Raw genomic sequence first — 14021 nt, 5'->3', positions numbered from 1 at the left:
TTTTTTTTTTTTTGAGAGCATGGGGAGTTTGGGATGATCTCACAGTGTAGGCTGGCCTCCAATTCATGATCCCTCTGCCTCACCTTCCTAAGTGCTAGGACTGTGTTGTGTACTGCTGTAGCTAGCTGCATTTTTCTGCACACCTTCCCTGACAGTGATGGCGGAGAGAGCTCCAGGAAGGGAGAGCTGCCCAGGGCTCCACGGTGCCCATAGCCCAGAGGCGCAGGGGAGGTGAGCTGGGCACTTTGCAGCGCCTGCGTGTGCAGGTGGTCAGGAAGAGACAACCCACCTGCTTGATCCTCCTTCAGCGTGTTGGAGATGGTGGAGCCAGTCAGGGCTGCAAGAGTCGCCGATGGAGAGGCTCTGTACCGAGACAGTCTGCTCAGGAGCATCTCGTTAATGCTTTTAGCAGACTCACCCTCTTTTCTCATTAGGATTGTGCGTTCCTGAAGCGGGTTGGCTACAAATACCCCATTTTCCACCTGATATTTAAAGAAAAAAGAGGGCCTGAGATAATACTTCCATTCAGTCAGCAGGTATCTTGAGACTACGTCTGTGACCTGGGTGTTTACAAAGCGTTTCCCATCCACCTGAGCAAACACATCTCACCATATAGACCACTCCCATGCTCCAGAGATGCTGCTTCAGGCAGGGAAGGCTAAACTCAATCTCAGAGCTGTCATCTTTCATGGCAGCCCATAATCAAAGTGAAATCAGCCAACATTAATACAATCTGCAAAACATTGTTTATAGAAACAAGTATCGAGTCCCATAGGTCACTGCTCACTAATGAGGAGCCTTCTGACAGGTACACGGAAGGCAGGGGAGGACAAACCCACGAGTCTGTGATCTGCTGCCGAGGACTACTGTGAGGCTAATGTGTTTTGGAAACCTAACTAGTTCTAATACTGAAACACTCTTCCTGCAGTAGCCAGCTGCCTGGCCATGGCAGAGGAGTCCTGGAACAAGACAGCCTGGCTAAAACACCCTCCAAGCTTCAAGTGCGCCCCGGTGGGGCACAGAGTTCTCTCACTCAGCACTGATGCTTCCAAGTCTCCCAACAACCCGGAGTCTGACTCGAAGCACAGCACCTGCTTGCTTTCCTTCCCTGCCTTTTTTCCTTCCCTCCACCTTTCTTTTCCACTTTTGAGTTGGGATCTCATGTAATCCAGGAGGGCCTCAAGTTCATATGCAGCCAAAGCTGGCCTTGAACTCCTGCTGCTCTGACTTCCAGCACTGGGATTACAGAGCTGCACATGAGGTGTCTGCCTTCTTTTCTCAAAACCTTCCCTAGCCTACCTTACTGTTAAAGGTTCAGGGTATTGCCCAGAACGTTTCTCTTCCTTGTTTTCTCTCTTTTTTTTTTTTTTTTTTTGGTTTTTTGGGAAAGGGTTTTTTTGTTTAGCCCGGGCTGTCCTGGAACTCCCTTTGTAGACCAGGCTGGCCTCGAACTCAGAAATCCGCCTGCCTCTGCCTCCCGAGTGCTGGGATTAAAGGCGTGCGCCACCATGCCCGGCTTGTTTTCTCTCTTAACTCAAGGCCCAGACCCTGAGGTTCCCCGTCGGCAACTTCCTAAGAAGCAGCATGTTACACAGGCACTTGAGATTACCTCCGGGTCCTGGCTCCTCTCTACTGTCCTCTTCCTCTCTGTTCTGACAACCTTCTCTGTTCTTAAACATAGAACAGTCTGCTTCAACTCACTGCCAAATGACTCAGATCTGGGCTGGTGAGGCGGCTCAGAAAGTAAAGGTCCTTGCTGCCACACCTGATGACACACGGTGGAAGGAAACCCATGGCCACAAGTTGTCCCACGGCCTCCATACACACAACAGCATGTGTGCATGTTCATGTGTGTGTTAGAATGCATTTATAAAACAATGATCTAAGAATGTTGCTCTATCTCAGGAGGCCTGTATAACCAATGCTTCTGCAAACCTAGACTCCTGGACATGGAGGGCCTCAGAAATCCATCCCAGCAGGGAGGACAGCAAGCCTGGCCTGCTGCTCCGGCCCTTAAAGAAATGAGGGTGCCAGGGACTAAGTCTTTAGAAGCCCAAAGAAAGCAAAGCCAGGGTCCAGTAGGAAAGGCTGGTGGTATACAAATGGCAAGAGAAGACACAACTGAGAAGTATAGTCCAAAAATCATGGGACTCCCCCCACCCCCCGAACTGCGGCTCTGCTCCCACACCCTCTGCTTCTGACTCCTCCTAGGTTTACCTCTTAACTCTACCTCAAATGAGCAGAACTCTGGACAGCCCACTGCAGCCTAAAGACTGAGACACCGCTCTGCCTTGCCCTTGACTCCCTTGCGGGTGGCCTTGGCCACAGCCCTCTGGAGCCCCTGTTTTTGTCCATGGCATCTGCTTACTCTGGCTTGTGTTTGTGAGCACTTACTTTGCATTAGTAAGCAGAGCCCAGGGACACTGCCCCCTCCTCTCCTGCCTCCTAGCTCCACACCTCTGCTCCCAGAAGTCATTGCCTTTGGCGTCCAAGATATCAGCTGGCACATTGTGACCGTCTAGGGCTAGCCCATTCCCCTCCTCAGACCTTAGTCACCAACTCAGTCCCTGACTAGCAGCCAGCTTCCCACCATCCCCAACTGAGCACACTACACCACTGTTTAGCCTCTGCGCATACTCACCTTTCTGAAACGACCACACAATAACTCATTCATGCCTGCCGTTGAATGCCAGGTGCCTGAGAGGAGCCTGCCTCCAGCCTTGGTCATACAACACCCCAGCACTAAGAAGGCATTCCCCATAGGTCCTCCCTCAAACACCTCTGTGGTAACACCCCATTTTCTCTACTACATCTGCCTTAAGCCATGTCTCCCAGTCTCATTGCTCTCACCCCTGCCTTGCATTTCTACTTAAGTCCCTCTTTGCCCCTAAAATTTAACACACCCCCTCCTACCTGCATTGTTCTACCCAAACCCCATGCTCTATTTATGCTACACAACTCTAAATATAACTCTGTAAAAGCATCCCAGACAAAAATCAATCCCCTTAAGCTGGTGTTCAAAAGCATTATCCATCTGGCCCTCAGAGGAATCAATAGCTAATGTAAAACAGTCTCTCAGTACATGCAGTGCTTTGCAAACTGAGACGACAAAGCATCAGTGACCAGCAAGGAAAAGCAGAGTTAGGGCACAAGGACTTAATTGGCAGATCCTTAAGTGTAGGGGGCGACTGCACTCTGGGCTAAGCAACCACCGTCTTGGAGAGTTCAGCTGTACACCCTTGCAGAAAGGGTTATCCCTTGGTTTGTTAACTAATCTCTCACGGAGGAGTTGGGAAGGGCAGATACCCTCACTTGAGTATCTAGCCACTCCACCTGTTGTATGCATCTCGGCCTCAACTGCTCCTGGGCCTGAGGAAGGGCTACAGTGAAGAGACTCGGAGGAGATAGGGGACGGGTCTCCTGTATAGTCTGTAAGGAAGCCTATGCCCTCACTGGTTCCTGGCATGGCCGGTTAGCAATTCTTAGCCAGGCAGCTCAGGGAGGTGAATGGCTGCTGACCTCAAAAAATGGCACAGCTGGGAGGAGCCTTAGTGAGTTAGCAGTGACTTGGGGGCTTCCCCAGGCCAGGACACACTGCCACCTTGTAAATCTGTCACACACACCAACCAACAACCATTCTAAAACATGAATAAATCTCAAGCTGGAGAGATGCCTCGGTGGGTAAGAGCACTTGGTTGCCGTCATCTAGGGTGGCTCACAACTGTCTTTAACTCTAGCTCCAAGGATCTGGTGCCCCTGGCCTCTGTGGGTGCTGAATCCTCAGCTGCTTCTGCCTGGCCATCCCACACAGTGTCCCAGCCTTCCTCCTCCTGGATGCCGCACTGGCCTACTGCTGCAGGCTGTTACTTTCTGTCCCCTCTTTACACACTACAACCGTCTGCAGTTTTCAGGAATGTCTAGATGTAGCATCGAGATGCCAGGTCCCAAGACTTCCTTTAGTCCCAAGCAAACCACGCAGCCTACTGCTAGGAAGGGCCCCAGCAGCCGCCTACGGCAAGGAGACCCTGGTTTCTCCCACTGCCCAACTTTTCCCAAACATTTAGCACCAGCTGCATTTATGGTTTTCTTCTCTTTTTCTTGATTAGCTCCCATGTTCCTACACAAACCCAGAGAAATACAGTAATTACTCATTTAAAACTGAATTAAGATCCAGGCCTGAGCCAGGCATGATGGCTCACACCTTTAATCCCAGCACTCGGGAGGCAGAGGCAGGCAGATTTCTGAGTTCAAGGCCAGCCTGGTCTACAAAGTGAGTTCCAGGACAGCCAGGGCTATACAGAGAAACCCTGTCTCGAAAAAAAAAAAAAAAAAAAAAAAAAAAAGAACCAGGCCTGGTAGCAAATGCTTTGAATCCAGCACTCTGGTAGCAGAGGCAGGTCTGGTCTCCATAGAAGGACCCTGCTTCAGAAAAAGGAAACAAAAAGCTTGGGTGACTAAAGGAGGGCAGCTTAGGGAGAAGGGGAAGAGAGCCAGGATGTGAGAGATGACAGGATCAAGTTAACACTGAGTCCCAGTGTGTGAAGCTGCACTTACAGGAGCTGGAGCCACCCAGGGCAAAAGCACCAGGCCCTAAGGAGAGCTCTGGAGGTAAGCACAGAGACAGGGGCGCCCAGCGGGGCCCAGCAGGCTGTTCTGCAGCCTCAAAGGTCCAGAGTTTCTGGAGGCTGCACCCTGAGCAGGGTGATCTATCCTGTGTTCCCACACAGCTGTGCTCTCTCCCACTCTGAACTTGACCATGTGACTGTTGCACATTAGCACGAGGCTCACAGGAGCTTGGTGAGTACTCCACTCCCTGAAGAACTCCCCTCTGCTTCAGACTGGACTACTGGGCAGTGGTGGGGTGTCCTGGGGATGAGAGGCCACCTTCAATGTCACAGGCCAGTCAAGCTCCCAGCAGAGGGGAGCTGCCTGTGACCACACATCACCACTGCTAGAAGTCTCTTGATTGGGACAGTCAGCTATGCAGGATGCCCTCCGCATTCGCTCAACCTTCTCCCCTGTGCACTCCTTCCTTCCTTCCTTCCTTCCTTCCTTCCTTCCTTCCTTCCTTCCTTCTTTCCTCCCTCCCTCCCTCCCTCCCTTCCTCCTTTCTGTGTGTGCTGGTTAGTTTTATTGTCAACCTGACACAGCTAGGTCACCTTGGAAGAGAACACCTTGAACTGAGAAAATGTCCCCAGAAGATAAAACTGACCTGTAGGTATTTTCTTCCTTCCCTTCCCTCCCTCCCTCCCTCCCCTCCCCTCTAAGGTTTTGTGTTCCTGGGTGACTTTTTTAGACTGTGTCTTACTATTTACCCTAACTGTCTTAGAACTCACTACATAGACCAAGCTGGCCTCAGATTTACAGAGGTTGCTTGCCTTGGCCTCCTAGAGTGCTGGGAGTAAAGGTGAGCGCAAACATAACCAGGCTCAAATTATCTGAGTGATGTGGGAGGGCACAGCACACTGTGGGTGGAGACACCCCTGGGCAGGCAATCCTGGACTGTATAAGAAAGCAGGCTGACAGCCAGGCAATGGTGGTGCACGCCTTTAACACCAGCACTTGGGAGGCAGAGGCAGGTGGATTTCTGAGTTCGAGGCCAGCCTGGTCTACAAAGTGAGTTCCATACAGGACAGCAAGGGCTACACAGAGAAACCCTGTCTCGAAAAACCAAAAAGAAAGAAAAGAAAGAAAGAAAGAAAGAAAGAAAGAAAGAAAGAAAGAAAGAAAGAAAGAAAGAAAGAAAGAAAGAAAGAAAGAAAGCTGACACAGAGACTGAACCAACAACAGGGAGCCTGCATGGGACTGGCCTAGGCCCTCAGCATAAGCTTGGTCTTCTTGTGGGACTCCTGACAGTAGGAGCAGGGGCTGTCTCTGACTCTGCAGGCTTTGGGGATCCTTTTCCTCCTACTGGGTTGCCTCATCCAGCCTTAATACGAGTGAGAGGAGGTGCCTAGGCTTATGGCAGCTTGCTATGCCATGTTTGCTTGCCCGTCCTTTCCTGAAGATAAAAGAACAAGGAGTAGATGGATATAGGGGGAAGGGAATAGGGGACAGAGGAGAAGTGGGGGCGGGGGGACTAGAAGGAGAGGAAGGAAGAGAAACTTTGGTCAGAATGTAAAATAAATAAATAATAATCTTTTAAAATAAATTTTAAAAAATGAAAGAAAGCAAACAGGCTGACCAAGCAGTGGAGAGCAAGGCAGGAAGCAGCTTTCCTCTGTAGGGTCTGTGTCAGCTCTGCCTCCAGGTTCCTGCCTTAAGTTCCTGCCCTGACTTCCTGGCATGATGGACTATAAGTTGGTTTTGGAAAGTGTTATTACAGCAATAGAACCTAACTAAAACAGTGTGTGTGTGTGTGTGTGTGTGTGTGTGTGTGTGTGTGTGTGTATGTGTGTGTACTTGCATCAGAGTACTTGTTGAAGGTCAGTGGACTATTTATAGAAGTGACTCTCCCCTTCACCACAGGGGCAGTGGGGACTGAACACAGGTAACTGGGCATGGTACCATGTTCCCTTACCTGCTGCTGAGTCATCTCTGGCCCCTGCACTCCGTTTATTTAGATCATAAAGCTAACTATCTTCCTATACTGGTTAGTTACTTAGTAATCATAAAGGGCATGTCATGATAAGGTATTCTGAAAGACCATCCGGTTAGTTAGGCCCTGCTGACAGCAGACTCCTGTGAATTATGCACCTGAGCTCCTTGGACAGGCTCCGGCTGAGAAGCTGCCTGAGTGCCTGCAGGAGAAAGCCACATGTCAAATGAGGGAAGAGGAGTCAGCGTGGAGGGGAGGGAGGGTCTCAGAAACATGCTGTGGCGCATGACAGCTAGGGTGATGGGCACATAAGACTAGGAAGAAAGAGTGACCAGAAGTGCCTGCCTTTGCAGGGAAGGGTCAACAGTTTCTGTAATAGTGTTAAAATCAACCACTGCACAGAGCTACAAGCTCAAGTAAGAAAAGGCTGTTTGACCACCTAACAGCCAAAGGTAAGCCACTTCTGCACTGGGAAAGGTTATGCGGTGGTGTGGTATGCATGCCTCGAGAAGGTTCAGGAAAGGACAGAAAGCCAGAAACAGTGGTGCACGCCTTTGATGCCAGTACTCAGGGAACAGAGGCAGGCAGACCTCGGGACACTTGAGGACAGCCAGGGCTAGTGCAGTTGTTTGAATAGGCATGGCCCCCATGGACTCATGTGTTTGAATGCTTAGCCCACAGAGAGGGGCACTATTATGAGGTGTGGCCCTGTTGAAATAGGTGTGGTCTTTTTCTTTTGGAAGAAGTGTGTCACCATGGAGGTAGACTCTGAAGTCTCGTAGGTTCAAGCTATGCCCAATGTGACATACAGTCTCCTCCTGCTGCCTGAGGATCAAGTTGTAGAACTCTCAGCATCTCCCTGCACGCTGATACGCTTCCTACCATGACAATAATGAACTAAAATTCTGAAACTGTAAGCCAGTCCCAATTCCAATTAAATGTTTTCCTTTATAAGAGCTGCCCTGGTCATGGTGTCTCTTTATAGCAATGAAACCCTAACTAAGATAGTGAGACCCTGTCTCAAAGACAAAAAAGAAAGGAAAGAAGGAAGAAAGGAGCTAGCCAGGCCTAGTGGCTCAGCTCCTAATCCCAGCACTCAAGTTAGGAAGATCAAGAGTCTAAGGCAGAACCTGCAAGATGCCTCGGCAGGTGTAGGTGCTGCCAAGTGAGTCCCAGTGGAAGGAACGAGATGAAGTCACAAAGTCCTCAGGTGATTTGTTTGAGTAGGACCCCAAATGATTCAAAGGCCTCCTTTCAACCTGAAGCAGACCCCTCTCCTGCATTTGCTTCCTGCTGCAGCAAGGCTATTTGAGCTGTCACATCCCCTCCATCCGGCCAGATACCTAAGAACAGCCATGTGTTGTCTTCACACTTGGAGAATCATTTTCCTATGGGTTATGAAAACACATCTCTACTTTTGCACCAAGAAACCTACTAACTAGGCTATTTTTTTCCTTAATTCCTCACCCACCTTTATGTGTGTATGTTTTATTTCTAGACACTTCAGAATTCTCACTTTATTCTAAGTAATTTAAAATTTCACAGTAACGTACCATGGTGTGGACATTTTCTATTCTTGTGTCAGATATCTTTTAATCTAACTAATTTATTCTGAAATCTCTTGTGTTTCACTTGCATGTATGTCTATGCACCATGTCTGTGAAGTGCCCATGGAGGCCAGATGAGGGCACTGGATCCCCTAGAACTGGAGTCACACATGTTTGTGAGCTGCCATGTAGGCACTGGGAGGAGCAGGCAGTGCTCTCAACCACTGAGCCATCTCTCCAGGCCCCTCTTCTTTCTTCCTCTTTTAGTCATTGCCTTGCTGTGCAGCACAAGTCATCTTTAAACTCATTATGTAGCACAGGCTGGCCTCAAATAGACACTCCTCTGGTTCCAGCCTTCTGGAAACCATCACACCTGGCTTTGCCAAGTTCTTTATCTAGCAAACTACACTGGTTCCCTCACGGCCTGAAATCATCATTTATCTTCTCAGTTGCTTATGGGTAATCTTTTATTTCTCCACTACCATCACCCCTAACCGCTCAACCGCCCTGCACCAGGACTCAAGCTCCACTGGATCAGCAGCGGACCTCCCGTGGCCATCGCTATGTTCCACCCGCAGGGTAGAACACTATTTGCTCAGTGAGTACTCAGCTGACATCCACTGTCTCCTCATAGCTCCAACTGTAACTTCCCAGGTGCTCACTTCTGTCTGGGGGGCCGTCTTGATATTTCAGTTATACCCACACACATTTCTGCTAAGACCATCCACTGCAATGCACGCAGTAAGGTTACCTCCTCTCATGCAAGATGAGCCTTCAAAAAGCTAGACTGCACTGACCCCACACAGCCCTAAAGCAGCAGCCTCCAAGGGCATGCAAGAGGAAAACGGTGCAGAGGAGACTGAGCACTTTAAGTGGCAGGTTCTTTGTATATAGACCTGAAAGGAAAGCAAACAGAAACACTTCTGCAGTGATACACAATGAATTCAAACTTACCACAAGTTCAAAAATGTCCATGAAGACAGAATGTCCCTTTGGGGTTTTCTCATTTAAACTGGCAGGGGACCAGATCCAGTAGAAGTAAGTGCCATCTGAGGAAAGGTGCACAGTGCTCATGGTGCTGCCCACAGGAAGGGGGCTGGTGGGCATGGGCACTGTCTGGCACACCTGATTAGGAAAAAGGCCCTTCATTAGAGGGATGCAGAGATTCTTTTTGTTTGTTTGGTTGTTTAGCTTGGTTTTTTTCAAGACAGATGTGGCTATCTGGGAACTCACTCTGTAGACCCAGTTGGCTTTTGAACTCACAGAAATCCACCTGCCTCTGCTTCCCCAGTGCATGAGTATGCCTAGCACAGGACAAAAAAATTCTAATTTGATGTGTCATCTCACTGACACTTTAAAGTCGAAAAGGAAAATTTATTAGGTTCCTTATCAAAATAAAACTGTTATTTATATCTAAGAATAACACATAAAATTATATGGGAGGAACATAAAAGTTCAAAAAATAGACTGTAAAATAAACATCAATAGCCAAACAATAAAGGAAAATGGACATTAACTCAAGTTATACTGTGATAGAAAAATATTTACTAAGTTTTTTAAATCTGCTCTACATGGATATTCCAACATTGAGAACGAGATTTTAAAAAACAGGCATGGAGTACATGCTTGTAATCTCAGCACCAAAAGCATGAAGGTAGGACCAGAAATTTAAGCTCATCTGTGGCTATACAATGAGTTCAAGGCTAGCCTGGGTTACATGAGATTGTCTTGGGGGAAGAATATATTTAAGCCACATGTGGTGGCACACTCCTATTAATCCAGCAACTTAAAAGGCTAAGGCAAGGGCTGGAGAGATGGCTCAGCGGTTAAGAGCACTGACTCCTCTTCCAGAGGTCCTGAGTTCAATTCCCAGCAACCACATAGTGGCTCACAACCATCTGTAATGGGATCTGATGCCCTCTTCTGGTGTGTCTGAAGACAGTACAGTGTACTACACTGTATACTAAATTAAGAAAAAAAAGGCTAAGGCAAGAAGGCTGTTCCATGAACACACACAGACACACACACACACACTTCAGACCTACTCTCTTTAATCTGTACACACTGCCTGTAGCATGAAGTGCACCAGCACCCTGATGCCTGTTACCAGACACTGGCACTTAATATAAGAGGAAATGACAACCAATAAAGGCACGGACCAGATTTTTAAAAAGAAAATGGAAAAAAAGAAAAGATGAAAAATCCCAAATAAGAGCCATTAGAGCAGCCTACTGCTGCCTCCAGGGCACAGGGAAGACAGTTCTCAGTCAGTCCTTTCTTTGGCTCAGCCACTGCTCTGGCTACATATGTAGGAAGACCCAAAAACAAGAGCAAACTACACTTGCTCACTGGTGGGGTACCAGATCTATGATCCTAGCAGTAGTCTCAGAGTTCAAAGTCATCCTCACCTACACAATGAACCTGAGGCCAGCTAGGCGTAAAACCCAGGTCTGGGCAGGTGGGCAGCTGGCTCAGAGAGAACAGTGAGATCTAACCACCTGACTTTGAGCTTCAGGTCTCAGAGCGGAAGAAAAGCCACTTCCTCTAATCAGGACACATCAACTGTGGCATAAGTGACCACACTCATACAACTGCTGGGCTAGGTGGCTCAAAACCACCTGTAACTCTAGCTCCAGGGGATATGATGCCCTCTTCATGCCTCATAGGCTCCTGTGCTCAGATGGTATGCATTTACACAGACACACACACACACATAATAAAAATTTTAAATAAATAAATTTTTAAAAAAAAATTTAAGAACACTCATGGGCAAGATGGCAAGATGTCAACCTAACCAGTCCTACAGCTAAATCCACTTGGTACCAAGCCTGACTATCTGAGTTCCATCCCCAGGACCTACAGGATGGAAAAAGATAGACCCCCAGAAGCAAGTGTCTTCCCCCAAAATGAATGAATAAATAAATAAATAAATGTAATAATAAAAATAGATATAAAAATAGTTTAAATAGGGATAGAGAGATGGATCAGTGGTTAAGAGCACTGACTGCTCTTCCAGAGGCCCTGAGTTCAATTTCCAGCAACCACGTGGTGGCTCACAACCATCTGTAATGGGATCTGATGCCCTCTTCTGGTGTATCTGAAGACAGCTACAGTGTACTTACATACATAAAATAAGAAAGAATTCTAAAAAAACAAAAAACAAATTCATTCAAGTAGAAATAAAGAACAAATAAAGAAAGGTTAAGACAAATTAAACAGCATATTCAGTCAAATAGCCTGGGAAACCCCTGAAGGATACCAACAGAAAGGGGCCATGCGGGAGAAGAGCTGGCTATGAGTATCCCATACTCACCTGCAGGGTGTTCTGGTCTATGACCTGGAAAAGGGAGTGAGGTTTATTGTCAAAAGACACAGGCCGATGGAGTAGGTGGCCATTGCCGTACGCCACCCACCCTGGCTCCAGCTCCTCATTGCGACAGTACACAAACCCTCTGGAAGACACAAGAGACACGAGTGGAATCTCAGGCTGCAACACTACACAGGCCTTCACAAATACAAACATTTCTCACCTAAGGAACATAATTTATATTAACTTCAGAACTGACAAACTACAGCAAACATTTAATTCCCCATAATGATGGAGGAAGGAGGGAAACAAATCAGAGAAAAGGTCTGACTAAATATATCTCAACTATAAAAACATCTCAAGGATGGTTTGACAGAATTCACATATCTTATCTATTAATTGAAAATTGTCGCTAGTCTAATGACAAATCCAAGTACAAAGATGATTTCACCAGAAACATGTCCATTTACAACAAGGTCTCGGCATCCCCTTATAAGAAGACCTTTTAGACGGCAATCCCAGAGCCCAGCAAGTAAAGGCAGGAAGAGTGTGAGCTCAGTGTTGCCCTTGACTACACAGACAGTTTGTGCTCAGCCTGGGCTATGATGAGACCAGAAAGAAAAAAGAAAGACTAATGGTGTAGTACAGGCCTTTAATTCTAGCAGAGGCAGGAGGATCTCTGACTTGGAGGCCACCTGCTCTACAAAGCAATCTCCAGGACAGCCAGGGCTACCCTGACTTGAAGAAGCTGGGAGTGACGGGATAGAGGGTAGAGATGGCTCATCAGTAGGAATGTTCCCTGCCCTTGCAAAGCACCTATATGGTAGCTCACAACTACCTGTAACTCCCAACCCCAGGGATGCCAGGCCCATGGACACTGCACTAATGAGCGTGTGTGTGTGTGTACACACACGCACATTAAAAATAAAAATCTTAGGCTGCAGAGATGGCTCAACAGTTAAAAGTGCTTCTTGCTGAGGACCTAGATTCCAGTCCCAGCAACCACGTGGCAGCTCAGCTCCAGGGAACTTCTGACTCCACAGGCACTAGGCTCCTCACATTTGGTGTGCATATACATACTCAGGGGCAGGTAAAGCATCCATGCACAGAAAGTAAAATAAGTCAGTCTTGTATTAAGTAAAAGCCCTCTTTAAAAAGCTGGTCCCTATGAGGAACTTCTGGCCAGGTGAGCAGGCGCCTCAGTGAGAGCAAAGCTGGAGAGGTCTTACAGAGTGGGGACGAGGAACCTGTCTGTAGGCTCAGTCTTGCTACTTCATCACTAGCATAAGGGATCAGGACACTGGCTGGTGCCTCCTTTGCTGACCATTCGAGAAGAGTCGGAGCCTCAGTGGGCAAGCCCCACCACTGACCTGAGCGTGCCATGCAGTCCAGAGCCCAGCTTGCTCACTCCTCTTCCGGCTGAGTTGGTAGTGTACAGGTAATGCCCGTCTGCGGTGAGACAGCGTCCCAAGTCAGCATCTGAAAGCAGTCCCAACAGAATGAATGAGGCTATAAAAAGTGATTTTTTAATTTAAAAAAAAAAGCCTTAGGAATTAACTGACATGAATTCCTAATTTAAAAACAATCTTAATGTTACTTCCGTAGTAGATGGCTTGAACCCCAAAATCTAACAGAAAAAAGCATGTGGCAATTGGGATTGATTTCAAGGAATAAAGACAGATGGTTATTGGAAGGCCACTTGGTCCACCTGCCAAATGATTTTTCTTCTCTTTTGCAAAAAGCAAAGCAACAGGCCTGCGTCAAGTTTACAACCCTAACTGACCTGACATGACTGAGAACAAGCATTTAGTAAGAAGGGCTCTTGGGAACCAGGCATTCACTGCAGGACTGGGGGCCTCTCTGAACCGCAGTCTCTTCATCTCTAAGATGAGGGTAATAACATGTACCTCAAGGGCTAAGCTGCGGCTAGCTCAGATCACACAGGAATGCACCTAAGTTGTTGTTTGGTGCCAAGCCAATGTTCCCTAATGGAAATGGAATTATGTTGTTATATTAACAACAAATGTGGAACTAAATAAAGTCATGTTCTTTGGGTTCATCATTTCTATCTGGAGAGAATAGCAGGAAAGCATGACTTCCTTTTATGTCTTATTACATTTATCTATTAATCTAGTGTGTGTATGTGTGTGTGTAGGTCTGAGGACGACATGCAGGCTCTGTTCTCTCCTTCCATGTGGGACCTGAGGACCAATGTCAAGTGTCAGATGTGGCAGCAAGCACCTGTACCTACTGAGCCATCTCCCCAACCACCTCCTTTCTTTCTTTCTTTTTTCTTTTTTGGTCTTTTTGAGACAAGGTTTCTCTGTGTAGCCTTGGCTGTCCTGGAACTCACTTTGTAGACCAGGCTGGCCTCGAACTCAGAAATCCACCTGTCAATGCCCCCCTCCCCCCAAGCCCCAAGTGCTGGGATTAAAGGCATGTACCACCAGTGCCCGGTCACCTCCTTTCTTTTAAGAACAGCAATTATAGGGGCTGGAGAGATGGCTCAGTGGTTAAGAGCACTGACTGCTCTTACAAAGGTCCTGAGTTCAAATCCCAGCAACCACATGGTGGCTCACAACCATCTGTAACAAGATCTGGTGCCCTCTTCTGGAGCGTCTGAAGACAG

The 14021-nt window shown here is 47.6% G+C and overlaps 1 protein-coding gene across 5 annotated transcripts in view; it reads right to left on the bottom strand.

Moving 5' to 3' along the window:
- Positions 1-14021, bottom strand: part of Hectd4 (HECT domain E3 ubiquitin protein ligase 4) — a 152284-nt gene that overhangs the window by 95607 nt on the left and 42656 nt on the right. For all 5 annotated transcript variants that reach the window (XM_021163286.2, XM_029477883.1, XM_029477884.1 and 2 more), the window contains exons 5-8: positions 12763-12871; positions 11399-11537; positions 9040-9210; positions 290-482 (exon numbers count right to left, since the gene is read on the bottom strand). In XM_021163286.2, the coding sequence (XP_021018945.2) occupies positions 290-482; positions 9040-9210; positions 11399-11537; positions 12763-12871 (612 nt within the window). The remainder of the gene's footprint in view (positions 1-289; positions 483-9039; positions 9211-11398; positions 11538-12762; positions 12872-14021) is intronic.

Source organism: Mus caroli, chromosome 5 (assembly GCF_900094665.2).
Source record: "Mus caroli chromosome 5, CAROLI_EIJ_v1.1, whole genome shotgun sequence".
NCBI lineage: Eukaryota > Metazoa > Chordata > Mammalia > Rodentia > Muridae > Mus > Mus caroli.
This window is presented reverse-complemented; position numbering and strand designations above follow the sequence as displayed.